General features: G+C 45.5%; 1 protein-coding gene and 1 long non-coding RNA gene across 3 annotated transcripts; one reads left to right on the forward strand and one right to left on the reverse strand.

The window, feature by feature from the left end:
* Positions 1 to 1036: 1036 nt before the first annotated feature.
* LOC141251920 (uncharacterized) lies at positions 1037 to 21021 on the forward strand. The gene is made up of 4 exons (XR_012313435.1): positions 1037 to 1115; positions 2032 to 2179; positions 17061 to 17137; positions 20756 to 21021. It is a non-coding gene; the product is annotated as an uncharacterized lncRNA (long non-coding RNA).
* On the reverse strand, positions 20057 to 25585 carry LOC141251899 (protein kinase C delta type-like). Of its 2 annotated transcripts, XR_012313434.1 has the most exons (4): positions 24994 to 25585; positions 24281 to 24343; positions 23533 to 23671; positions 20057 to 21020 (listed from the first exon to the last, which is right to left on the reverse strand). XR_012313434.1 is itself a non-coding variant. In XM_073670428.1 (3 exons), exons 1-3 carry the CDS (start codon positions 24184 to 24186, stop codon positions 20712 to 20714), a joined length of 600 nt encoding a protein of 199 aa, XP_073526529.1. In that variant the 5' UTR covers positions 24187 to 24196; the 3' UTR covers positions 20057 to 20711. The 2 variants fall into 2 exon arrangements, 1 of the variants encoding a protein (XP_073526529.1); XM_073670428.1 differs by lacking the exons at positions 24281 to 24343; positions 24994 to 25585 and adding an exon at positions 24035 to 24196.
* Between the last annotated feature and the right edge of the window lie 259 nt (positions 25586 to 25844).

Here is a 25844-nt window from a genome sequence, read left to right on the forward strand (position 1 = left end):
GGTCTGCAGCAGACTCCAGTGGTTGTCATGAGCTGATCGCTATGAGCGCCACCTAGAGGTCGGCGCTCATAGCACAGGACCATTTCTGCTACATAGAGGTGATCTGCTGATCACCTCTATGTAGCAGAGGCGTTCAGACAAGTGCTGCTTCTAGTCTCCTATGGAGACTATAGAAGCAAGCAAAAAGTGAAAAGAAAATGTTTTTAAAAATATAAAAAAAATAAAAGTTTAAATCACCCCCCCTTTCGCCCCATTCAAAATAAAATAATAAAAAACAACAACACATACACATATTTGGTATTGCTGCGTTCAAAATCACCCGATCTATCAGTATAAAAAAGAATTAATCCGATTGGTAAACGGCGTAACGAGAAAAAAATTCTAAACGCCAGAATTACGTTTTTTGATCGCCGCAACATTGCAATAAAATGCAATAAAGGGCAATCAAAACATTGGATCTACCCCAAAATGATATAAATAAAAACTTCAGCTCGGCGCGCAAAAAATAAGCCCTCACCTGGCCCCAGATCCCGAAAAATGAAGACGCTACGGGTCTTGGAAAATGGCGCCATTTTTTTTTTTTAGCAAACTTTGGAATTTTTTTTCACCACTTAAATTAAAAAGAACCTGTACATGTTTGGTGTCTACGAACTCGTAATGACCTGGAGAATAATAATGGCAGGTCAGTTTTAGCATTCAGTGAACGTGGTAAAAAAAATAAAAAAAAAACATCTGTGGTATTGCACTTTTTTTTGCAATTTCACCGCACTTGGAATGTTTTTCCCATTTTCCCGTACACGATATGGTAAAACTAGTAATGGCGTTGAAAAGTACAACTCGTCCCGCAAAAAATAAGCCCTCACATGACCATATTGACCAAAAAATATAAACGCTATGGCTCTGGGAACAAGGGGAGCAAAAAACGAAAATGCAAAAATGGAAAATCCTAGGGTTGCGAAAGGGTTAATTAGCTCCCTGCCTAAATGGAAGAAAATACTTACCAATGGTGCAGGACCTTCAATGATGTCATGATCATGTGAGTTGAGGGGGAGGAGCCACAGAGTTTTGTTGAGGGAAGCTGCAGAAGAAACTGGATGAAAATGGGAAACTGAGAGGTAATGAAGGAACAATGGTACATGGGGAGTGCAGCGTGTATGTGATAGAGGGATGCAGGCTCTGTGGGCTATGGGGGTGCAGATTGACAGAGGAATGTGTGGGGGTACAGGCTCTGGGTAATAGAGGGGTCTAAACTGTGACAGAGGGGTGCAGGGGTGTGAGATTGAGGGGGTGTGAGATGGAGGGGGTGTGAGATGGAGGGGGTGCAGGGGGGTGAGATGGAGGGGGTGCAGGGGGGTGAGATGGAGGGGGTGTGAGATGGAGGGGGTGCAGGGGGTGAGATAGGGCACCACAAAGAAGGTGAAGACGAGGGAGAAGGTAAGTGCTCCATAGTGGAGCTGAAGATGTAAGAAACTTTTACTGTGAACTGTGGGAGGGGGAATAGGGGTGTTCACTCGGTATACAAAGTACAGTATAGGAGGGCACAGTATAGGAGGCAGTATGCAAAAGTAAGGACACCGTATGGAAGGGAGCAGTATACGAGGGACAGCGTGAGGGCACATTATGGAGGCTGTATGGTGTGAAAAGGTGGCTCTGTATGGAGAGGGGGCAGCATGGGGAGGGGCACTGAAGATATGGATGGTGTGGAGGCCATAGTTCATATCGCAGGTGCATTGTGTAGTTTGGACAGTGTATAGGCCATAATTGTTAAGGGAAGATGGTTTATCGGATGTTCATATGAAAAGCCAATGTGGCGGCCATAGTTAATGCGGGAGGGATGGTGGTTATAGTATATATGGGGGACAGTGTGAAGGCCAAGTATCATAAGGATGACCGTGTGAGGGTCACTTTTTGGGCAGGGAGCACAGTGGGGCAAATATTTATTGAGGTGCACAGCATAAGGCTTATTTAGTGCACAGCATGTACAGATATTTTTTATTTCGGCATAATTATAATGACACTGTTATTTTTAAGGGCAATGTGTCGGGATGTGCTGCAGAAGACCAGAGAAGAGGGAAGTCTGCACAGACGAGTTGTGGATGTCCAATGTCACCATGGCGTCTGGATCAGATGAAGAATAGGATGAGAACATTTCCAATCAAAGAAGATGTCAACCAATAAGGTACTTGGATCTAAGGAGGCATTTTCACTAAATAATCGCTGTATTTAAACGACCGCCGACCGGTTATATGAAGCCGATCGTCAGTCATCTAATAGCCTGTGACTGCAGATTTCTGAATCTCCACAGTATGTGCACTGCGCGCTGTCAGGATTCTCCAATACCGGTGGTGAGAGCTGTCAGTCATGTGACTGCAAGTATGAGATAAGCAACTTCTGGCCACATTCCGACTAGACATGCGCGGCCTCACTCAGCTCACTTGTATGACATGACAAACCTAAACAACTCCTTTAATATGCTCCTTCTGTGCGCATAGTGTATAATAGGATTGTTCTCGGCAGCATGTTTATACCGGACAATTTGCTGCCAAGAACAATGATATTTAAAGAGGTTGTCCACTACTTTAACATTGATGACCTATCGTTAGGATAGGTCATCAGCGTCTGATCAGTGCGATCAGCTGTACTCAATATCGGCGGCCAGAACTGCTTAGTTACGGAGCTGTACAGCGCAGGGGGCAGACGTGCAGTAATCGGCCACGACCACTTTACAATAGATGAAGCTGTGCAGCTCCATAACTGAGCAGTTCCAGTTGCCGCCGACATCAAGAACAGCTGATCGGTGCTGCTGGGTTTTGCACTCCCACTGATCAGACATTGATGACCTATCCTAAGGATAAGTTATCATTGTTAAAGTAGTGGACAACCTGTTTAAGCAAACTCAATGGATGAACATTTTGCTCGTGCATTGGGTGACTGACAGCCTGTTCTGTATAAATGTGTTCAGTGGCTGTGGGGCTTAGATATGAACCCCCCACAAAACAGCATTCAGTGATACGCGCTGACGAGGTCATTGACTATAATGATGCAGACGGAGTCACCATGTGATCTGTCGTACATCATTTCCGTCCGGAGACATCTGATTGGCTCCACATTTATTTGCAGCATGACAACAAGCCCAAACATACAGCCAATACAATAAAAGGGGTTGTCCAGACTTGGAACAAGAGTCTGCATTCACTGTATGTATCTGCTGCATAGTGACAGCTTGTGGTGAGCATGCTATTATACTCCCCTAATGCAAGAAAGCGGTCATGTGACCTCATGCGTGCCATTTGCATACCTGGTATGCAAATTATAAAACCGCTTCCTAACCAGTCCTGTGTAACATAATATGGTTAAATAAATGCTGTAAAAAAGCATTTATAACCTCCTCTTTCCCTATGCTAATGAGGGCTTTGACTAGTGGATGGAGTGTTACTTCCCCAGACTAGTCAGCCCTCCTTCCATGTTATCTCACCCCTGTGGGCGTGAGTGGCACACCTGTGCAGATTTGCATGAGCGGCGATGACTCTGCTTGTGCAAATTATGTTATCACGCCCACGGGGTGAGATAACATGGAACAAAGGCTGACTAGACTGGGGAACTAACACCCCATCGACTAGTCGAAGCCCTCATTAGTATAGGGAAAGAGGAGGTTATAAATGCTTTTTTACAGCATTTATTTAATTATGTTACACAGGGCTGGTTAGGGAGGGGGTTTTATCACACTTGGGTGAATACTGCTGGCTTCGAGGGCACGGGGGACCTGACAGGTTCCCTTTAACTACTATCTAAAGTGAATCGGTACTTTTAGGCTTGACTCACACATCCATGTTTAAATACGTACATGTAAAATGATTCCGGTGTCATCAGTGTACGATCCTTGTGTCATCAGTGTACGGTCCAAAATTAAAATAAGTGCTCACTCCCACTTGCGATGCAATCGGGCGAGTACAATCCAATAAAAAATCGGATTGCACTCAGCCCAATGTTACCCTATAGTGCAGCTCACATCTGCGCTTATTTTCTCATGCCGATTCGGATCGCACTCGCCCATATAAGTCTATGGGTGCGAGTAAAATATTGTACTGCACTTGGATATCACCCGAGTGCAGTGCGATTCCCACCGACGTCGTCTCCATCTACCCCACAGCTGTCCTGCAGTCCTCTCGTGAGAGGACAGAGCATGGACACTTGGCTCCCGATCACAGCAGAGCGTATCGCATCCAATGTTCTTGCATCTGATGTGATTCGCTAATGTGACTGCTGCCTTATAGTCACAGCGGAATGAACAGAATATAAAGAAGACACAGACACAGTGAATAGAGTTTAATAATTTTTATTCTTATCTATTAAATTTCGTTTTATTTAATAATCCAGTGCAATTTATAGGATTTACTGCATAAAAAGGACGTGAACCAGAGGAAGGCAAAACAGCCCCATGTGTGGGGAAAAATTCCTTCCTGATCCCAAGTCCTGGCGATCGGCTATAATCCCTGGTTCACTGCAGTGTCAGCTCTGGATGGGGCCTGTCACACCTTTACTTGGAATATTTTATACCTATATTTCTATCTTATCTTTATATCTAGACTATTTAAAGCTTATGTCTAACTAAGGGGGCACTTACACTGGTCGATTATCGGGAATGGGCGTTCTTAGGAACCGTCATTTTCTGATACTTGTGCAGTGTAAACAGGCAGGTGATCACCCGACCAACAAACAAAAGGTTGGTTGCTTAATTATTATGGGCTCATTCTACCCCGCGTGTGTATGTGGTCTTCTGCCGCACCGTGGGCCGTACCCCGAGAATGATATCAATCTGATTCAGTAGAAATTGTAAAAATATCTTAACGTGTAAGGGCACCGTTTTTGTTATCCCATCTATATGCTCTAATTATGTGTCTGTATTTGGATTTGGAAAGGTGCAGGGAGACGGCGTATACAGTCGCTAAGAACCTGTGACTACACATTGACATGTACATGCATATATACACAACAAGCATAAACTCATTTTCACACATCTATACATACACTCACAACCATACACTGTAAGTTACTACGATCAAACATGCTGAATGTACATATATTTACACTCACATAAATGCATACATTTATAAACTGTGACACACCGTTACATATATATTCACGCACATTATGCACGCTGTGAGACATACACGTACTTGCATACATTTGCAGATGCACATGGCGACACTCGCAAACATACAGTACAGACCAAAAGTTTGGACACACCTTCTCATTTAAAGATTTTTCTGTATTTTCATGACTATGAAAATTGTACATTCACACTGAAGGCATCAAAACTATGAATTAACACACGTGGAATTATATACTTAACAAAAAAGTGTGAAACAACTGAAAATATGTCTTATATTCTAGGTTCTTCAAAGTAGCTTTTTGCTTTGATGACTGCTTTGCACACTCTTGGCATTCTCTTGATTGAGCTTCAAGAGGTAGTCACTGGAAATGGTCTTCCAACAATCTTGAAGGAGTTCCCAGAGATGCTTAGCACTTGTTGACCCTTTTGTCTTCACTCTGCGGTCCAGTTCACCCCATACCATCTCGATTGGGTTCAGGTCTGGTGACTGTGGAGGCCAGGTCATCTGGCGTAGCACCCCATCACTCTCTTTCTTGGTCAAGTAGCCCTTACACAGCCTGGAGGTGTGTTTGGGGTCATTGTCCTGTTGAAAAATAAATGATGGTCCAACTAAACGCAAACCGGATGGAATAGCATGCCGCTGCAAGATGCTGTGGTAGCCATACTGGTTCAGTATGCCTTCAATTTTGAATAAATCCCCAACAGTGTCACCAGCAAAGCACCCCCACACCTCCTCCTCCATGCTTCACGGTGGGAACCAGGCATGTAGAGTCCATCCGTTCACCTTTTCTGCGTCACACAAAGACACGGTGGTTGGAACCAAAGATCTCAAATTTGGACTCATCAGACCAAAGCACAGATTTCCACTGGTCTAATGTCCATTCCTTGTGTTCTTTAGCCCAAGCAAGTCTCTTCTGCTTGTTGCCTGTCCTTAGCAGTGGTTTCCTCGCAGCTATTTTACCATGAAGGCTGCACAAAGTCTCCTCTTAACAGTTGTTGTAGAGATGTGTCTGCTGCTAGAACTCTGTGTGGCATTGACCTGGTCTCTAATCTGAGCTGCTGTTAACCTGCGATTTCTGAGGCTGGTGACTCGGATAAACTTATCCTCAGAAGCAGAGGTGACTCTTGGTCTTCCTTTCCTGGGTCGGTCCTCATGTGAGCCAGTTTCTTTGTAGCGCTTAATGGTTTTTGCAACTGCACTTGGGGACACTTTCAAAGTTTGCCCAATTTTTCGGACTGACTGACCTTCATTTCTTAAAGTAAGGATGGCCACTCGTTTTTCTTTACTTAGCTGCTTTTTTTCTCGCCATAATGCAAATTCTAACAGTCTATTCAGTAGGACTATCAGCTGTGTATCCACCAGACTTCTGCACAACACAATTGATGGTCCCAACCCCATTTATAAGGCAAGAAATCCCACTTATTAAACCTGACAGGGCACACCTGTGAAGTGAAAACCATTTCCGGTGACTACCTCTTGAAGCTCATCAAGAGAATGCCAAGAGTGTGCAAAGCAGTCATCAAAGCAAAAGGTGGCTACTTTGAAGAACCTAGAATATAAGACATATTTTCAGTTGTTTCACACTTTTTTGTTAAGTATATAATTCCACATGTGTTAATTCACAGTTTTGATGCCTTCAGTGTGAATGTCCAATTTTCATAGTCATGAAAATACAGAAAAATCTTTAAATGAGAAGGTGTGTCCAAACTTTTGGTCTGTACTGTACATTCACTTACATATACACACTGAAGCCAATACATACTTAAATTCATACAAACATATACATATAATTACACCCACAAAATACATACATGTGGAGTATGTAACACACACACACACACACACACACACACACACTGATTGATACAAATGGACATGTATATGCTTCATATTCATGTAAATACATGCACATATCTATAATATAACCGGCCAAGCATCCCTCTGTCTGAAGCCACTATAGACTGCGCATGCTTGACACGCAGTCTGGCTCCAGACAGAAGAACGCATGGAGCCATTACAGGTAAGAGGAGTGTATGACGCCGCTAAACGCATACCGCGATCTCCGGTGCCATACTTACATATTTACGTGACCGGGAGGAGCGTTGCCGCGGCGCCTCTCTTCTGGCCGGAGACCGGGGGCGGAGTGAAGGTGTCTGAATCGGCGCATGCGCATAGCGCTATCCGGCGCCATTTTGCTGAAGACTCATTTGCAGTGTGTCTTGAGCAAAATGGCGCCGGACAGCGCGCTATGGGCACGAGCGTACTCTGGCGCCACACTACTCCCCCAGCCTCCGGCAGAACAGGACACAGCAGTGCTGGAAGAAGAAAGGTGAGTATAAGTGTTTATTTTTTTTGTATGCTTGCAGAGGAGTACCATGCATACCAGGATTGGGGTGTGAGGGGGCCACACATACCAGGATTGGGGGATGAGGGGTACCATGCATAGCAGGATTGGGGTGTGAGGGGACCACACATACCAGGATTGGAGGATGAGGGATACCATGCATACCAGGATTGGGGGGTGAGGGGGCCACACATACCAGGATTGGGGGGTGAGGGGACCATGCATACCAGGATTGGGGGGTGAGGGGACCATGCATACCAGGATTGGGGGATGAGGGGACCATGCACACCAGGATTGGGGGACGAGGAGACCATGCACACCAGGATTGGGGGGGATGAGGCGTACCATGCATACCAGGATGGGGATCTGGGGGGGCCATGCATACCAGGATAGGGATGAGGGGTACCATGTATACCAGGATAGGAATGAGAGGAATGAGGGGTACCATGCATACCAGGATGAGGGAGCTATGCATGCCAGGATTGGGAATGAGGGGTACCATGCATACCAGGATAGGGATGAGGTGTGCCATGCATACCAGGATAGTGATGAGGGGTGCCATGCATACCAGGATTAGTGGTGAGGGGTGCCATGCATACCAGGATTGGGGGTGAGGGGTGCAATGCATACCAGGATAGGGGTGAGGGCACACATAACAGGATGGGGGCAGCACAAATACTAGGATGGGGGCAGCACATACCAGCATGGGAGACCATATACCAATAAAAATGCCCGCCACCTGGGTGTAGAACGGGCTCAATAGCTAGTATAAATATATATATGTGGGCAAATGTATACACACATTGCTCAGCATAAATGAGTACACCCCCTTTGAATAACGAGATTTTAATCCATATCTCACTGAATACAAGAACAATCTCGAATCTTGACAAGACTGAGTTTCATAGAACATTTTATTAACCCATAACATGAAAGGAAAGTTAATATAACTTTCATTACAAAAGCTTTAGTTTTATTCAAATTAGTTGATGCAAAAATGAGTACACTCCACATCACAAAATCTAGTATTTTGTATGACCTCCATGATTTTTAAGTACAACGCCAAGTCCTCTAGGCATGAAATGAACAAGTTAGTGACATATTGCAACATATTTCTTTTTCAATTCTTCAAAAATTACCTATTTTAGTGCCTGGATGCTGAATAAGATAAGATATACTTTATTTTTATCCCGGAGGAAATTGCGGTATCACAGCAGCAGAACACAGATCTCAAACATGACACATATGATAACATAACATTTGGAATGCTTTAGACATTGCTTTTCAGACATTTGTTAAACACCCCCATAGCTGTTGGAACAAACGATCTCCTGTATTTTTCCTTTTTACACCTTAGTTGTATTAGGCGATTGCTGAATGTGCTCTTCTGTTTCGCAAACAGTTCATAAAGCGGGTGTGTGTTGTTGCCCATTATAGCTCTGCACTTCTTCTTAATCCTATCCTCTACCACCTCTTCAAAAGTCCCAAGCTGTAGGCCCACCGTCGCGCTAGCCTTCTTGATAAGTTTGTTGAGCTTGTTGGCGTCAGCAACACGCACACTGTTACCCCAGCAAATTATTGAATGGACAGTGATGCTCAATTTGTCTCTTCAGAATTCCCCATAAGTGTTTGATTTGGTTCAGATCAGGAGACATACTTGGCCACTGAATCACTTTCACCCTGTTCTTTTTCAGAAATCCAATAGATGTTTGTTTTGGATCATTGTCATTGTTGGAAAAGAGCATGTCTACAAGGGCACGGAGTGATGGCAGCATCTTCTCTATCAATATAGAACAGTACATATATAGTGTGTAGTGGCAGTACATCTGTGAATTTATAATACCCTCCACAAACTGTAATTCCACTCCACCAGCAGCACTTATGTAGCCCCACATAAGGACACTGGCATCACCATGTTTCAATGTAGGCTCCATGCATTTTTCTAAATTTATTATTCTAAATGCATGGTACCTACAGTGAACCATAGTGGTGGCAGTGCCCTTATGTAAGGTTACATGAGTGTTGCTGGTGTCAGAGAGATGCCCTCAATAAAATGTATCATAAATTTACAGATGCAGTGCTTTATATTGATAGAGAAGATGCTACCATCACCCCGTGCCCTTGGTAGATGTGCACTTTTCCAACATGACAATTATTCAAAACACACATCTAAGGTCATTGTTGCATTTCTGAAGAGAACCGGGTGAACGTGATTTAGTGGCCAAGTATGTCTCCTGTTCTGTACCCAACTAAAGACCTATGTGGAATTCTGAAGAGACAAGTTAAGCATCATTCTCTAACCAGAAAGTCAGGCCCAAAAAGAGGTCATTGTTGAAGAATGAAAAAATATAGATTTTGGAATATGAACCCATCTTGTTCATTCCATGCCTAGAAGAGTTGGTGCAATTCTTAAAAATCATGGCGGTCATGCATAATTCTAGATGTAGTAGCTTTTGATGGGGGGGGAGTATATTCATTTTTGCATCAACTAATTTGAGTAAAACTGAAGATTTTGTAATGAAAGTTATATTATTAACCTCCTTTTCATGCTATGGATAAAAAAAACATTCTATGAAACTCAGCCTTGTCAAAATTTTTGAAATCGTTCTTGCATTCGATGAGACACTGATTAAAATCTAACTTTTCAGAGGGAGTGTACTCATTAAGGCTGATCACTGTGTATGTATATATGTATGTATGTTAATATGAAACATACATATGTCTGTTTGAATTAATGTGTATAAATGAGTCATAAAGTGTGCGGGTATATGTGCTACATAGTTCACATACATCATTGGAGGTGACATGGAGGGATGGACATCAGTGTCTTGACTCAATTGAAAGCTAGCAATGATCTAGATTACTTGGAGGCAAATAAGCGAGAACTGAAAAAAGTGTAGTAATGATGTATAATGGATTATTTCTACTACGCTTAGGGTGCTTTCACATAGCGTTCTGTGTCCCCTTCGATGCATACGTCCTAAAATTCTCCGCAAAACAGGGAATACATCCAGACCCCTTTTTGCGGGGAATTTTAGCACGTATGCCCCGACAGGGACACAGAATGCTATGTGAAAGCACCCTTTCTGATTTAGAAACCCCTGAACAATTCTAAATATTTTTTTTGTTTATTTACTAGAAATATCACAAAACTATAATTACCTGTACTTATCCTTTCTTATCTATTCTTGACTATAATTATCATTTCTTACCTACATGTTTTCTTTTTACCCATACTTATCTTTACCTATACTTATCCTTTTTTTCTTATTTTTATTGAATTTTTAATATACTTATCCTCTTACCTATATTTACCTACACTTATCCTTTTTTACCTATGCTTATCTTTCCTACCTATACTTACTCTTTTTTACTTATACTTATACTTTCTTAACTATGTTTATCATTTCTTAGCTATACTTAGGCTAAGTGCCCACGATGCAGAAATGCTCCAGATTATTTCTGCATCTCCCTGGCAGGAAAAATGCATGCGGATTTTACATGCTTCTACCTGGCAGGAGAAACGCGTTTGTGAAGTGTTTTTGCATGTGTAGCACCCTGAGGATTCGGCTGCTACAGGGGTATTGCACCTCAACCCAGAGGTGTGATATGCCACTCCCGGGTAAGGATGGAGTGTGGAACTGAGCTCGGTAGGCTGCATGCACTACACACATCCCATTTCCGAGGAACAGACCGACGGTACTCCCACTTAGAAATGTGCAGGTACGACCGAGTCTGTTCCTGGCTGGAGTGGGAGGGGGGTGGAACATCCCAAGTAGTGTAGGGGCAGATAGGGGGAGCAGCCTGGGTAAAGATAGGAGCTCATTGGGTGCTGGTCGCCTGAGCTCACACATAGAGGGTGTATATAAGGTGGGCACCATCAGAGAACAGGGTCAGTCTGTCAGAGTAAGAAGCAGAGGTCCAGATGAGCCTGCAGAGAGAGAGAGGAGCAGAGAAGAAAGACCCAGAGGAGACAAAGAGAGGACTCTGAGAACCCAAATTCAATCCCCGGGTGAAGAGTCGGCAATAGGGTACCGGATCCCAAGCTGGTGGGGGCAAAAGCACACCCTAGCCAGAGACCGGAGGCCGTGGGCAGCGTCTGCCACGGCCACCCACCACATCCACCCTGAAGGCAGACCACGTGGAGGGTCAGGGAACCCAAGGCCAAGGGTCTCCCAACAGAAGGCCCGAGGGAGCTGGACCTGGGTGGATCACTAGTGGGGACGGCCAGAGGAAAGGACAGAAGGAGAGCTCAGGGTCACGCTCCGGACTTGTTTGGGGGTTTGCTGAATCCAGGACCTGGTGGACGCAGCACGGCTCGGGTGGTCACTTGAAGCTGGAGTGACCGGAACATCAGCAGTGAGTAAATACCCTAAACTGCACAACCCGACTCTGTCTTCATTTAACATCTATGCTGCACCACCATAACCCCCATCCTCTGCACCTGACCCCCTGAGGCTATACCCCACCCGTTGGGGGTTATACTATCAATAGCTGCACCAACACCATCAGCCTCAGCGGACCCTGCTGCAGCGGCGGCCACAGTGACCGCAATACAACGGGTGGCGTAGTCGACATTAAGAACTTTATAACATCTGTAGGACTGCCACATACAACTGAGTTTGACACCCTGGGCACGGACCGGGTCACAGCCACTCGGAAGACTACAACCCCCATCTGATCCGGCTCCGGGTATTCCCCTAAAGAATATGGCCCAGGGGGCGCGTCAACTTTGGCGTAGTCGGCAGGATTACGTGCCCACAACAACCGGGTACTGCGTGCCTGAAGAAAAGAACAAGTTTACCTCAAAAAGAAGTCTCCCGCCGGTTCCGGAGGGTCCCCGCCATCGGACTCCATCACAGATCGATTCCTGCCGATTGTCCGCCATTAACAGCTTTTTCCCGCCATCTGCAGAGTTTCCCGCCACTGGGAAGCGATTCCCACCATTTCCGAAGATTTCCCGCCTTGCCAGAGCGGACGCCATTATGGGCGTGCCAGAGGGTGGTGAGAGGCCGCCTCCCATCGTGGGCCAGGACCGAAAATGGCGCCAAAAGTGGAAACCGCCCCCACCAACAGAGACTGTGATGCTAGAGGTGTCTGTCAGCGTGAAAGAACAGCCCCTGGAGCTGACAATCACCAAGTGGCCCCGGGACCGCCCTCGAGGTGGGAGGAGACGAAAGGAGAGAGCAAAGATGGGTGTCGCTTGGAGCAGTCTGGAGCGAGCGCACCCGGAGGCAAGAAGCCTGGAGAAGAGTATCGGAGGAGCTTACCCGGAGATGGCGAGGAAGCAGAGCAGCACCGGCCCGTTGGCCAGGAGCCTGCTAGAAACAGAGGAGGGAAAGCAGAGCAGCACCGGCCCGCTGGCCAGGAGCCTGCTAGAGACAACAGAAGGAGAGCAGAGCAGCACCGACCCGTTGGTCAGGAGCCTGCTAGAAACAACGACCCCACTAGGCCTAGTGGAGGTCCTAGCACAGCTCCCCCGAGACCGGGAGTGTGCACAGACCGCTCTGGAGGGCCTCGCAAGGAGGATGGCCCGGGTGCAGCGAGAGACGTTGGCGGAGTGGAGCCGTGAGATGGCCCAGCAGACCGAGACCTGTCAGCGGAGCACGCCACCCGAGACGAGGAGACAGACCGCCTCTGAGGATGGCGCGGGAGGACTGAAGGCCAGAGACGGCGCCGAGAAGGGAGCCGAACGAGTGGAGACAGGTAAAGGGGACGTCTATACCCCAAACCGGGAAACCGCGTACCTGCCCCAGCTCCCCGTCGCAGAGCCCGAAGTCTATCCTGCCGTGCCCGTCGCTGCAACGTCACCGCCGCAGACTAGGCCTTAAACGGGAGCCGCGACCCCTGTGACGTCACACGCCTCGACCCCGAGCGTGACCAAGCAGGAAGTACCACCAGCCTGGTCGCAAGGCCTAGTACCCCCGGGCGCCGCAATACCAACAGCGAGAGCGGCCACCTTCCCCTTGTATATAGTTGCGCTTCCTAAAAGCGCCCCCTACCGGTTTTATAGGAAAACCATTTTTCAAGAAAAGACTGTCGCACTGTACCCGGTCACACGTTGCACAGTGACCGGAGGAGGAGCCAGAGGCGACGAGAATGTTTTATATGAAGAGTTTTATGATGATGCTGATATTTTACATGTTTTTACTATGTTGTTGATATGTTTATGAAAAAAATTTGTATGTTTTGGTGTTGTTTATGTCTTACAGCCCGAGGACGTGCTGTGATTTACCAGGGGGGAATGTAGCACCCTGAGGATTCGGCTGCTACAGGGGTATTGCACCTCAACCCAGAGGTGTGATATTCCACTCCCGGGTAAGGATGGAGTGTGGAACTGAGCTCGGTAGGCTGCATGCACTACACACATCCCATTTCCGAGGAACAGACCGACGGTACTCCCACTTAGAAATGTGCAGGTACGACCGAGTCTGTTCCTGGCTGGAGTGGGAGGGGGGTGGAACATCCCAAGTAGTGTAGGGGCAGATAGGGGGAGCAGCCTGGGTAAAGATAGGAGCTCATTGGGTGCTGGTCGCCTGAGCTCACACATAGAGGGTGTATATAAGGTGGGCACCATCAGAGAACAGGGTCAGTCTGTCAGAGTAAGAAGCAGAGGTCCAGATGAGCCTGCAGAGAGAGAGAGGAGCAGAGAAGAAAGACCCAGAGGAGACAAAGAGAGGACTCTGAGAACCCAAATTCAATCCCCGGGTGAAGAGTCGGCAATAGGGTACCGGATCCCAAGCTGGTGGGGGCAAAAGCACACCCTAGCCAGAGACCGGAGGCCGCGGGCAGCGTCTGCCACGGCCACCCACCACATCCACCCCGAAGGCAGACCACGTGGAGGGTCAGGGAACCCAAGGCCAAGGGTCTCCCAACAGAAGGCCCGAGGGAGCTGGACCTGGGTGGATCACTAGTGGGGACGGCCAGAGGAAAGGACAGAAGGAGAGCTCAGGGTCACGCTCCGGACTTGTTTGGGGGTTTGCTGAATCCAGGACCTGGTGGACGCAGCACGGCTCGGGTGGTCACTTGAAGCTGGAGTGACCGGAACATCAGCAGTGAGTAAATACCCTAAACTGCACAACCCGACTCTGTCTTCATTTAACATCTATGCTGCACCACCATAACCCCCATCCTCTGCACCTGACCCCCTGAGGCTATACCCCACCCGTTGGGGGTTATACTATCAATAGCTGCACCAACACCATCAGCCACAGCGGACCCTGCTGCAGCGGCGGCCACAGTGACCGCAATACAACGGGTGGCGTAGTCGACATTAAGAACTTTATAACATCTGTAGGACTGCCACATACAACTGAGTTTGACACCCTGGGCACGGACCGGGTCACAGCCACTCGGAAGACTACAACCCCCATCTGATCCGGCTCCGGGTATTCCCCTAAAGAATATGGCCCAGGGGGCGCGTCACATGCATTTCTGCATGCGGGTTGAAAAGCGCTTTTCCAAGCGATTTTTAGCATCACTTGGATTTATATAGTGTGACCAAGATACGATGCTGCAAACAATAGTAAAAAAGAATAAAATCGTGAAAAAAAAAAACAAAAAACATTATACTCACCTTCCGATGGCCCCCGGTCTCCTTCTCCGGTGTCTACAACACCACAAGCCGCCAAATACACCGGATGCACCGTACAGGAGACCGGGGGCCATCAGAAGGTGAGTATAATGTTTTTTTTATTTGAATTTTTTAACTACAGGTACTATGGTACCTGGGTCTGGAGGAGAGTCTCCTCTTCTCCAGACCCTGGTACCATCCATGCATTGAGTCGCTTAATATCCACATGTGTACATGTAGTCATGCGGATATTATGCGATTCAATGCTAGCCAATGGCGGCAATTATGCCACCTTTCCGCAAAATTAATGGGTGTGCTGCAGATTTTTCAGCAATGATAATCTGCACAGCACATGCGAATTATCATTGGGGACCACTGCAGACCTTCTACCAAGCGTTTTTTAAGCGTTTCCGTGGCGGAATTGCCGGTGCTGAAACGCTTAAAAACCGCATAGTGGGCACGCAGCCTTATCCTTACTCACCTATACTTATCGTTTTTCTTTTGTTATTGAATGTTAAATATATTTATCCTATTTTACCTATACTCATGCTTTCTTACCTATACGTGCTTTTACTTATTCTTTTCTACCTATACTTATCTTTTCTTACTTATCCTTTTTAAACTATACTTATCCTATCTTAACTATATTTACCTGTACTTTATACTTTCATACCAATATTTACCTAGTTATTCTTTGTTACCTATACTTATCCTTTTTTCCTATTCTTATCCTATCGTACTTACACTTATCCTTACGTACCTATACTTATACTCTCTTACTTTTATTTACCTATACTTATACTTCAGATCACACGGTCTTAATTGAAAATAAAGGGAAAATAATCTACCATCTAACACAGAAAGAACCCTTTTATATAAGATAATCTTTAATAATCACAACATGACACATTCAACACAAATAAAGTGCCCATAAAAAAGTGACTCAGTGCTCGCGGTGGTGTAAAAGTGACTTAGTGCAGGTAGTGTTATAGATATTAACCCTTTATGGTCACTCCCCCCCCCCCCCCTAATACATACACCAGAGGTGATAAAAATAATTTTGGCCACTGGATATACAGTACGTTAGTATGGGGTTAAACAAAAGAAAAACACCTTCTAAGCACCAAGTAACTTATTTTTTAAAAACAGCAGGAAAACATAGCTAGAGAGTACAAACTCATGTCTGATGTTGGTGGATCATACAGATCCAGTCCCCCAAACTACATTTGATGGATAAACGACACAAACAACATATCAAGGGTACAACCCGCAAGATAGGCCAAGACAATATCAACATACCCCATTGTAAATGCAGTACTGCTGTGGTTCTTAACACTGATAGACGCCACAGCATTGCTTTAGAGTGGCGGACAGATATTTCTTCCACATCTGCCGTTGCACAATAGTAACACAATATACAGGTAAAAAAAAGGAAGAACTTTTCTTGCAAAAAATATTAGGGGGCCCCAAGTGCTCCTCGACGCGTTCCCCCGTTAATATCTAGTTCATCAGGAGAAGATCCAGTCATCCTGCAGAGAGCTATACTCCTTCATCACATCCCCTTCCATATAAAGGCTCACCGTGCCTATCAAGATAGTATCACTTCCCTAAGTCAGAGTAAAACCTTTACTTTTAGGTCAGTAAGGTCTCCTGTCTCTCAATCAGACTGCGCCTGCGTTAACTAGGACTAAACCACTAGAGGTCTTCTCGTATGTATTGCGCATGTTTGTTCCTCCTACCGGAGCCCTGAAATTTTTTCTTCCCATAGATTGCAGGGCTAGCGCGGTCTCCCGTCCTCCAGCCGAACTGTGCCTGCGCTACCTTATATTATCTTATATAAAAGGGTTCTTTCTGTGTTAGATACTATACTTATACTTTCCTACCTATACTTATCCTTTCTCAGCTATACTTACCGATTACGTATCTTTTTTACCTATACTTATCCTTATACTTTTTTCCTTATTTTTAGTGAATTTTAAATATACTTATCCTTTCTAACCTATATTTACCTATACCTTATCACTTATAGTTATCCATGTGGAGGTCCCTCATGATGTTGGACATCGACTCTTCTGATCTTCTCTGCATGGTCGTCTGGAAGCTCAGGTACACAACTGGCTCTGATATTATTGAGCTGATGTCTTGTTGAGGGTTTTCTAGTTGACAAATGAAAACCCTCTGAACATGGCCTGGTCCTCAGGTGTTATCGATAACGCAGCCTCTGCCGCTTGGATCTTGTCAAGCTTAAAAGCACGGAACCTGGGTTTAGGCTTAGTTAGCTATAGAAAAAGATGCAGAAAAAGTCATGGTGAACTTGGTGACTAATCAAGAGTCTTGACTCTTGAAAAAAATATTCTCAATTTTGAAGAACCATTTTCAAATGTAAATATAATATCTTATAATATCAAAACCAGCATCATGAGCATTGCAGCTCAAGGACAGTCACTTCCATGAGCTGCAGTGTGACTAATCATCTCTATGGCCAATCATACTTCTGTCTCATCCTGCATAGGATGCAGAATTATGTGCAGGTGATATGCAATAGCACAAGTAAGGTTAGAATGAAAAGTTTTTATAGAAGTACAATCTGTACTTATCACTTCAACTCTGAACACTTTGACCTGTTAATAGACTCTTTCCGAATTTGGCTAGCACCATCAGTTCTGTTTTTGACAAAATTGGTTCAAGCTTTTTGTTTTATTTTTCTTCTGGTCAAAATCAGCAGTGGAGACTATAAAAAGGAGAATTATTATTGAAAAATGTAAACTAATCTTCTTTAGATTCACTTCCAGGTCTGCCTGAAAAATTATCAAAATGTTGTGAACTGGTCCTTATGAAGAGCTCATTTCAATTTTTTTTTAGTCAAGGGTCATCTTCTCTAGCTCCAGCTACAGATGCCTATGCAATGCTTTGCCAGATTAAATGGCTTGCACCTGACAGAATTTAGAACTAGTTAATTAGTTAATTGTGACTCGCCCCCTGGGCCGTGAGGCACTTGGATCCGGGCAATAGGCAAACGGTGGGAGTAGTAGTGGCAACCCGGTTCCGTGGCTCAGGGTGGTCAGGCCAGTGGTAGTCCGTTATGTGCTGTTGATTATGTCCGACTACGCCACCCATGGATTTGCGGTCATTAGGAACCGCCGCTGCAAGGCAGACCGCTGGGGCTGATGATGTATGCAGCTGAGATGGTGTGACTCCCCACGGGAAGAGTGCGGCCCCAGGGCAGTATAATGGATGGTGGGAGTGATGGTGGTGAGAGTCCCAGTGTCGTTAGTGCTGGAGGAGCAAGGAGCACACAGACAACAGGTTGCAGTCCAGGGTCTTTACTAGAACAGGTAAACTGACCCACAAACAGTCCCGGCTAGGAAGGGACCTGGATGTCTGAGAGCAATAGGGAAATTGGTCCTGGTCAGGGTGAGGGTGTAGGCCTACCGTGCTTTCTGCGCTCCTTCTGGCTATCTCCTCCTGATAGGGTAACAGCCCACGTTTCCGAGCTTTCCGTGTACTCTCGCCTGTATGGCCTGCGATGTGGGTTCCTTTCTGCTCCCGGCCTGGTACGGCTGTGCTGGTCCCTTCTGTTGTGGCAGAGCCCCCAGGCTTCTTAGGCCAAGGAATATACAGTCCCCTGCGGACTGGTTATCTGCTGTAGGATGTGGAATCCTCCCAGCCTCAGACACCAAAGTCTGGTAAATTAAGTCCTTTATCTGCCAAGACAGGCTCACTTCGCCTCTTGTCTCTGGCTTGTGGCTCTCCTCCTGCCACACTTCCTCTTAGGTGCAATACAACTTTCTGTCCCTGCTCTGCTCCGGGACGCCTCTCAGTACTGAGACAGGTCATCCAGTTCTCTCTAACCCTGCCCCCAGTACCAGCTTTTATAGGGGCAGCCTGCTCCCCCTACTGGCCTGAGACAGGAGGCATTGCATGCAGGGCTGGCTCCAGGTTTTTCTGGGCCCTGGGCGAAAGAGTCTCAGTGGGCCCCTTTAACCCATACCACGATTCATGATGCAGAGATACGGCGGAGAAATATATATAGTACAATGCAAAGATTTCACTTCTTACATTACATGAGTGATATCTATTGTAAATTCCACAATAGCTCAGAAACCGGTGAATCGCTCCACACAGAATACTGGCCTCCATATAAGGCTCCATACGGAATACTGGCCCCCATATAAGGCTCCATACGGAATACTGGCCCCCATATAAGGCTCCATACGGAATACTGGCCCCCATATAAGGCTCCATACGGAATACTGGCCCCCATAGAAGGCCCCATACGGAATACTGGCCCCCATATAAGGCCCCATACGGAATACTGGCCCCCATATAAGGCCCCATACGGAATACTGGCCCCCATATAATGCTCCATACGGAATACTGGCCTCCATATAAGGCTCCATACGGAATACTGGCCTCCATATAAGGCTCCATACGGAATACTGGCCCCCATATAACGCTCCATACAGGATACTGGTCCCCTTATAAAGCTCCATACAGGATACTGGCCCCCATATAACGCTCCATACAGGATACTGGTCCCCTTATAAAACTCCATACAGGATACTGGCCCCCATATAACGCTCCATACAGGATACTGGTCCCCTTATAATGCTCCATACAGGATACCGGTCCCCTTATAACGCTCCATACAGGATACTGGTCCCCTTATAACGCTCCATACAGGATACTGGCCCCCATATAATGCTGCATGCAGGCTGTTACCCCCCACATAATGCCCCATACAGGCTGTCCCCCCCCCCTTATAATGCTCCATGCAGGCTGTTACCCCCACATAATGCCCCATACAGCCCCCCCCCTTTTAATGCTCCATGCAGGCTGTTACCCCCCACATAATGCCCCATACAGGCTGCCCCTCCCTTATAATGCTCCATGCAGGCTGTTCCCCCCACATAATGCACTATGCAGGCTGTTCCCCACCTTATAATGCCCCATGCAGGATGTCACCCCCCCTCTTTATAATGCCCCATGCAGGATGCCCCCCCCCCTTCTCTTTATACTGCCCCATGCCTCCATACATTAAAAAAAAAAAATCAAATACTCACCTCCCTTCTCCTCACCTGCTACCTGCTGCCCGCTGCTCGGGTCCGAACTCCAGCGTTGTCGGCGTCTTCCCACTCAGCGCTCCCTGTGACGGCTTAGGGGAGGGCGCGGTGTAAAGACGTCACCGCGCCCTCTGACCTGAGACGTCACAGGGAGCGCAGAGCAGGAAGACAGCGGATCTGCGGAGGCACGGGGAGAGGTAAGTATCCGGCTGCCGGGGCCCTGAGCAAGCGGGGGGAAGGGCGGGCGCTGACACCGCTCTCCTCCGCCCATAGCCCAGCGGGCCCCTCTGCCTGCTCAGGGCCCCGGCATTTGCCCGGGTGCTGACGCCGGCCCTGATTGCATGCTAATGTTCCCCTGACCAGAGAACCTCCCCCTTGCTCTCAGACACAGCTTTATTAGATTTTGTGGCATCCAGGCCAGGGTGACACAATTGCATATAGGCAGCAAAGCAGTTTGAAAGAAGTACAATATTATAGACTAGGCATGCATCGTTAATTAAATTAAATTGTCCAACCAGCCTGATCGTCTATAATAGTAATGTAAAGATTAATTTCATCCAAATTATTTTCCAACCGTGACAATAAACATAATGTATCACAGATTGTGGGAGAGTATCTTATTCAGATCCATGGGACAATTCTGTACATTTCCTTACTACAGGGATGTATGGTGGAGCCATTCTAAGGGATTCCACTGAGACCCAATCAATTCGCTGGAAGAAGGGGTATTCTCGAATGTTACCACTGACTCCTAATCGCTGGACAGGATCTTCCTGGAGGAGCTGTTCAATGATATCCTTGGCGCCGGAGGAAGAATCCTCAAAGAGTGTGGGATGGTAGTTACACTCACTGGTCAGCATTTCCTTTAAGATGGCTCCAAACGAATACCAGTCTACTCCGGCGTTATACTCCTTCATGTCCTGGATCTGCCATAGAGAAGCATTATTAGTAGTGCTACCTCTTGTATGTCTCCGTACTTATATGTCACTCATATTGTTGTGTGATTATATAGTAAATTACACTGGGTCTTACTACTTAATCAAGAGACAAAAATGATCTTTCATAATTACCCTCCATAAATGAAATTAATAAAGTGTTTAAAATTTGAATGAATGTATTATATATAAGTGGGACAGCGCACACAACACTCAGCTCACCCTTTGCTTGTGTCGCCATTTTCTGAGACCCGTAACACTTTAAATTTTTAGGATATTGTTCTGTGATGGATTATTTTTTTTTATTTTACCATTTTGGGGTAGATACAATGTTTTGATCACCTCATTTTATTGCAATGTTGCAGGGACCAAAATAACGTAATTCTGGCGTTTTGATTTTTTTCTCATTATGGCGTTTACTGATCAGATTAATTTATTTTAGATTTTGATTGATCAGACTTTTACAAACACAGCGATACCAAACATTTGTATTTTTTTTTTCTATTGTTTTATTTTTAGTGGGGCAAAAGCGGGGTGATTTGAACTTTTCTCTTTCTTTATTTTCCTCATATTTTTTTTATTTTTTTTAAACTTTTTACTGTATTTATTAGTTCCCTAGGGACTAATTAGGGGAATTGAAGCTGTGACGGTCTGATCTCTGATGTACTCCTATGTATAGCTAAAACCACAATCTCCTATGAATGCCAGCTAAATGCTGGCTTTCACAGGAGTACTGTTGTGACAAGCACAGAGGTCTTCAGCAGACCTCCGACTGTCATGGTAACCTTTCGGCGCCACATGATCATATCACGGACGCGCCGATGGGCGTGTGGAAAAATGTGCCCCCCTACCGGCACATGTTAAATGACACTATCAGAGATTGACAGCGAGATTTAACAATCCCAAGACCTTTATTGTAGGCAAAACTGAAAGGTCCATACACAATCCACCACACAGAGGATAAAATAGTCCAGAAATACAAATGCAGTCCGGTAATGAGACAAACGCCCTGGGAGATGAGAGTCCAACAATCCAGCAGACAGAGGATAAAATAGTCCATATGTTTCTCCATATATATTCCTTCCAGCAGTATTTCCAAAGTCATTCAGGTTTCTCCCATTCTCTCTGACATGCTGTCCTCACGGCATTGTCCCACACAGCATCTGACCAGTGTCTCTCCTGGCTGTGATATTTAAAAGTCCCTCTCCTCATTCACTGGTCAGGGCGGAGGTGGCATTGTTGGTCTTCCATTGTTTTACAAAATCAACAAGCTGGCCTGGTTCAATATGTCATTAGCATATTAACAAACAGCATTATTCACTGACCCTGTGCACAGATAACAGTATAATAAGCTGTGGGAGCTGATATCAGATGATAAATAACAGCTATTCATTGATTTACAAATATCAACTCAACCTACAAGAGAAGTCAACATTAGAGGGACACAGAGCAACAAGAGAACACTATGAAAATCAGTAAAATATAAATATACACAAAATGATACCCACATGCCATATCACACCATCACAACCAGGTTAACAGCCGCAGGCGGAGGAGCAGTGTTACACCCTCAGCTGTTAAATGCCCATGATGGCTGATTAAATCAGCCATAATCTGCCAGAAAAGATGCAGGCTCGGCCTGCGAGCCCACATCCAAGGCAGGGACACGACATATGACAGACATGTACGTCATTTGTCATGAAGGGGTTAAGCAGCTATCTGTGACATTATGGCTGATAGTATTGAGGTGACTGCTGGCCTTGTCTAATATACACAGAGCAGCTTAGTCAGGTGTACTTGATACTTCAGATACTTGTTATCTAATGTAATAAATGCACATAAAATACATCTTCCTGTATTATTACACATGTTATTGCCACTTTATGGCATCTATAGTCCTGATAACTCAGCATTACACCTGGTTGGTCATAGTTCACTATTCATGTAGACATGTGGGCTAGGAGGAATAGGAGATGCTAGTCCTCCCATTTGGTGACTGTGAGGTACATTGCAGTGAAGCACTTAGAGGTCACACATTTTTCACCTGTTCTGGGGATTGGTGATATATTGAAAATCCCTTTAAAGGGGGTTTCCAGCACTTTTATATTGATAACCAGAATAGGTAATCAATATAAGATTGGTGGGGGCAATCACCCGGCAGACCCACTGATTAGCTGTTATCTCCTCCGCCGGTGGTTGGATGTAACCAATAAACAGACGTCACAGCTCCACTCACTGGTTAGTGGCGGCTGCTGGTACTACAGATTAGCCCCTATTTAAATGAACATGGGCTGATCTGCAGATCTCGACACTGACCACTAAACAGTACAGAGGTGCGATGTTCTGCTCTGATTACATCTAGTTGCTGCCAGAGGTAGCAGCAGCTGTGATCGGACCTTCAATGATTTTATATTGATGAGCTAGTATAAATAAAGCTCATCAATGTGAAAATGACCCCGAAAAAAACTTTTATATAAAAAAAATGAAAAAATTCTATTCTCACCTCAGGAGCCATGTAACCCATGGTCCCAGCGAAACTGGTGGCTGTCCGGTCTCCGTGCATGTTCTCAAGTGCAAGACCATAATCCGTGATCTTAATGTGGCCTGAATCAGTCATCAGGATGTTCTCGGGCTTCAGGTCTCTGTAAGAAAAATAAAAGTAACTTGAGTATAAAGTAAGTATTCTTCTTATATCTGTCGTCAAAGGATGGCATACGTAAATAAACATATTTTCTCTTACTGCTGTACTTTCCTCATATGAGATAACTCCTTTACTATATCCCCAAACTGACCCACTGTAGGGATCACTGTATTACATGTGACAGCTACTCAGCTGCAGCTTCCTGACAGTGATACCAGATAGGACTACTAGACACCAGCTACAGGTGTCATAATTGGTGGCATCAGTCTGCAGGTCACCGGGGTGGAGAGAAGAGTGCAGCTAAGCTTTAAGTCCTTGTGGACATGACCGTATTTTCCGGGCCGCGTACATGTCTGATTTTTACCTAAAAACGATCGCAGCATGCCCAAGTTGGATCCAATCATTGGATCTAATTATCGGATCACACTCAACCATGCAAGTCAATGAGTCCATGGAAAACATCAGAGTGCAGTCCGATTTCCAAGGACTGACAGAATGGAGAAAAAATCTGTTCATAGTTTAATCAAAGTGTGATTTGAATAATCATCCGGATTTTCTTAGATGAGAGAATATACACTGGTGTGACTCAGCGTCACACTGACTACATTACCTGTGGATGACGCCCTTAGAATGGAGGAACTGGATTCCACACACTAGTTCGGCGGCATAGAATCTGACAAAGAGAAAACGAATAAGTATCAGAACCCATAGATAGTAAACTTGGGAATTAATTTTAGTCAATAGGAGCATTATTCTATATTATTCCGCTCACAGGACAATTTTCTATCATTACTCTAAGCATTTTCATTTCAGTTACTTTAAGCAACAATCAGAATGAATCTGAGCTCCTGAAGAGACTGTTATAAAGTATTTCCACCTTCAGAAATAGAGAGAATCTCAGGACCTGACATGTCAGGAGTGGAAGTAACACAGTGACCTACAAAATCTAACTGCCCTTTTATAAACAACATAGCTTAGAGGCTTTTTAAAGGGGTTGTCCAGTCTCAGAATAAAGGTCTGCAGTTACTCTATGTGACTTCCGAATCGCGACACTGTAAGACGCGCACACTGGCAATACTGCAGTCTCGAGAATGGATGTATGCAAATTACATACTCGCGATTATTTGCTGACTATTCTCCTGCACGTCTCTCAGTTCTCTCCTATTGAGAGAAGCCGGGTGAGACTAGTCGGCACCTGAACACAAGTATACAAATTGTACACGTGATCACAGGATTGCCCACCTGAAAGTGGAATACAGGGAAATCGAGACTGTGTACACATTGTCATGTAGAGTGACTGCTGACAACTCCTTGAACACTTACCTGGCACTGGTGATGTCAAGCGGCCCCCTTCCAGTGTAGAAGTTGGTAAAAGTCCCCGCAACTCATGTATTCCATACCAAGAAAAACATTCATCTGTAACATGGAACGTTTTTCATTTATTATATAGTAAAGACAAATACAGGTTTCATCAACATGTTATGCCTCAGGATTTGATCCGGCAGTCTTGTGTTTGTCTACCAGCGTCTCTATCCGCTGAGCCTCAGGAGATCCTGTCCCAATCTGGGTGCTGATTACCCTTTGCCTTTTGTCCACTCCTTTGTTACAGCAGGTGTTTTTCCTTTGCTATTTGGCCTATCTTATCACTCTGCAGGGGCTTTTATTTAAACCTCACTGCTGCCTCTGTTCCCTGCTGGTGATAGCTTACAACTACCCAGTTTGTTGTTGAATGAGTAGCCCATATTTGTAGCTTTCTGTTGGTGTTATCTCTAAGAGTTATCTGCGTGGTTTTGATATTGTGTGTATTTGCTTATGCTCTCCCATTTGGTTGGTCCCTCCTCCTGTTCCCTTGATTTCCACTTTGTTGTTTCAGGAGAGCATTTGCATGATTGCAGTTTCCTTTCATCCCAGTCTGTGTCCCCTGTCTGTCTGGTTTGTGCTATCCAATTCACGTCGGTCCCATACCTCCCTGGGTGGGGGAGGGAAAAGTTCAATGTGCATTAATGAGGTCAGTAAGGCACATAGCCCCGACATCCTATCAGAGGTAATCCGGGGAGCAGGGATAGCTAGGGCGTCTTCTAGCTTTAGGGATAGAGAAGGAGCCCATTGCCCTGGGAAATACAGTTACAGCATCTTTACACAACATAAAAAAGTAGCAAAACCTTTTAGCACTA

This window comes from Phyllobates terribilis, unplaced genomic scaffold (assembly GCF_046119375.1).
Source record: "Phyllobates terribilis strain yellow unplaced genomic scaffold, ASM4611937v1 Scaffold_2__4_contigs__length_985480577, whole genome shotgun sequence".
NCBI classification, from domain to species: Eukaryota; Metazoa; Chordata; class Amphibia; order Anura; family Dendrobatidae; genus Phyllobates; species Phyllobates terribilis.

Excerpts from the sequence above, each read along its gene's own strand:
- LOC141251899 (XM_073670428.1), bottom strand. The coding sequence starts at position 24,186 with ATGAACAGATTTTTTCTCCATTCTGTCAGTCCTTGGAAATCGGACTGC. Across the intron at positions 23,672-24,034 it reads CATGCTGCGATCGTTTTTAG|AGACCTGAAGCCCGAGAACA; the intron begins GTAAAAATCAGA and ends TTTTTCTTACAG. Across the intron at positions 21,021-23,532 it reads TGGGTTACATGGCTCCTGAG|ATCCAGGACATGAAGGAGTA; the intron begins GTGAGAATAGAA and ends TCTCTATGGCAG.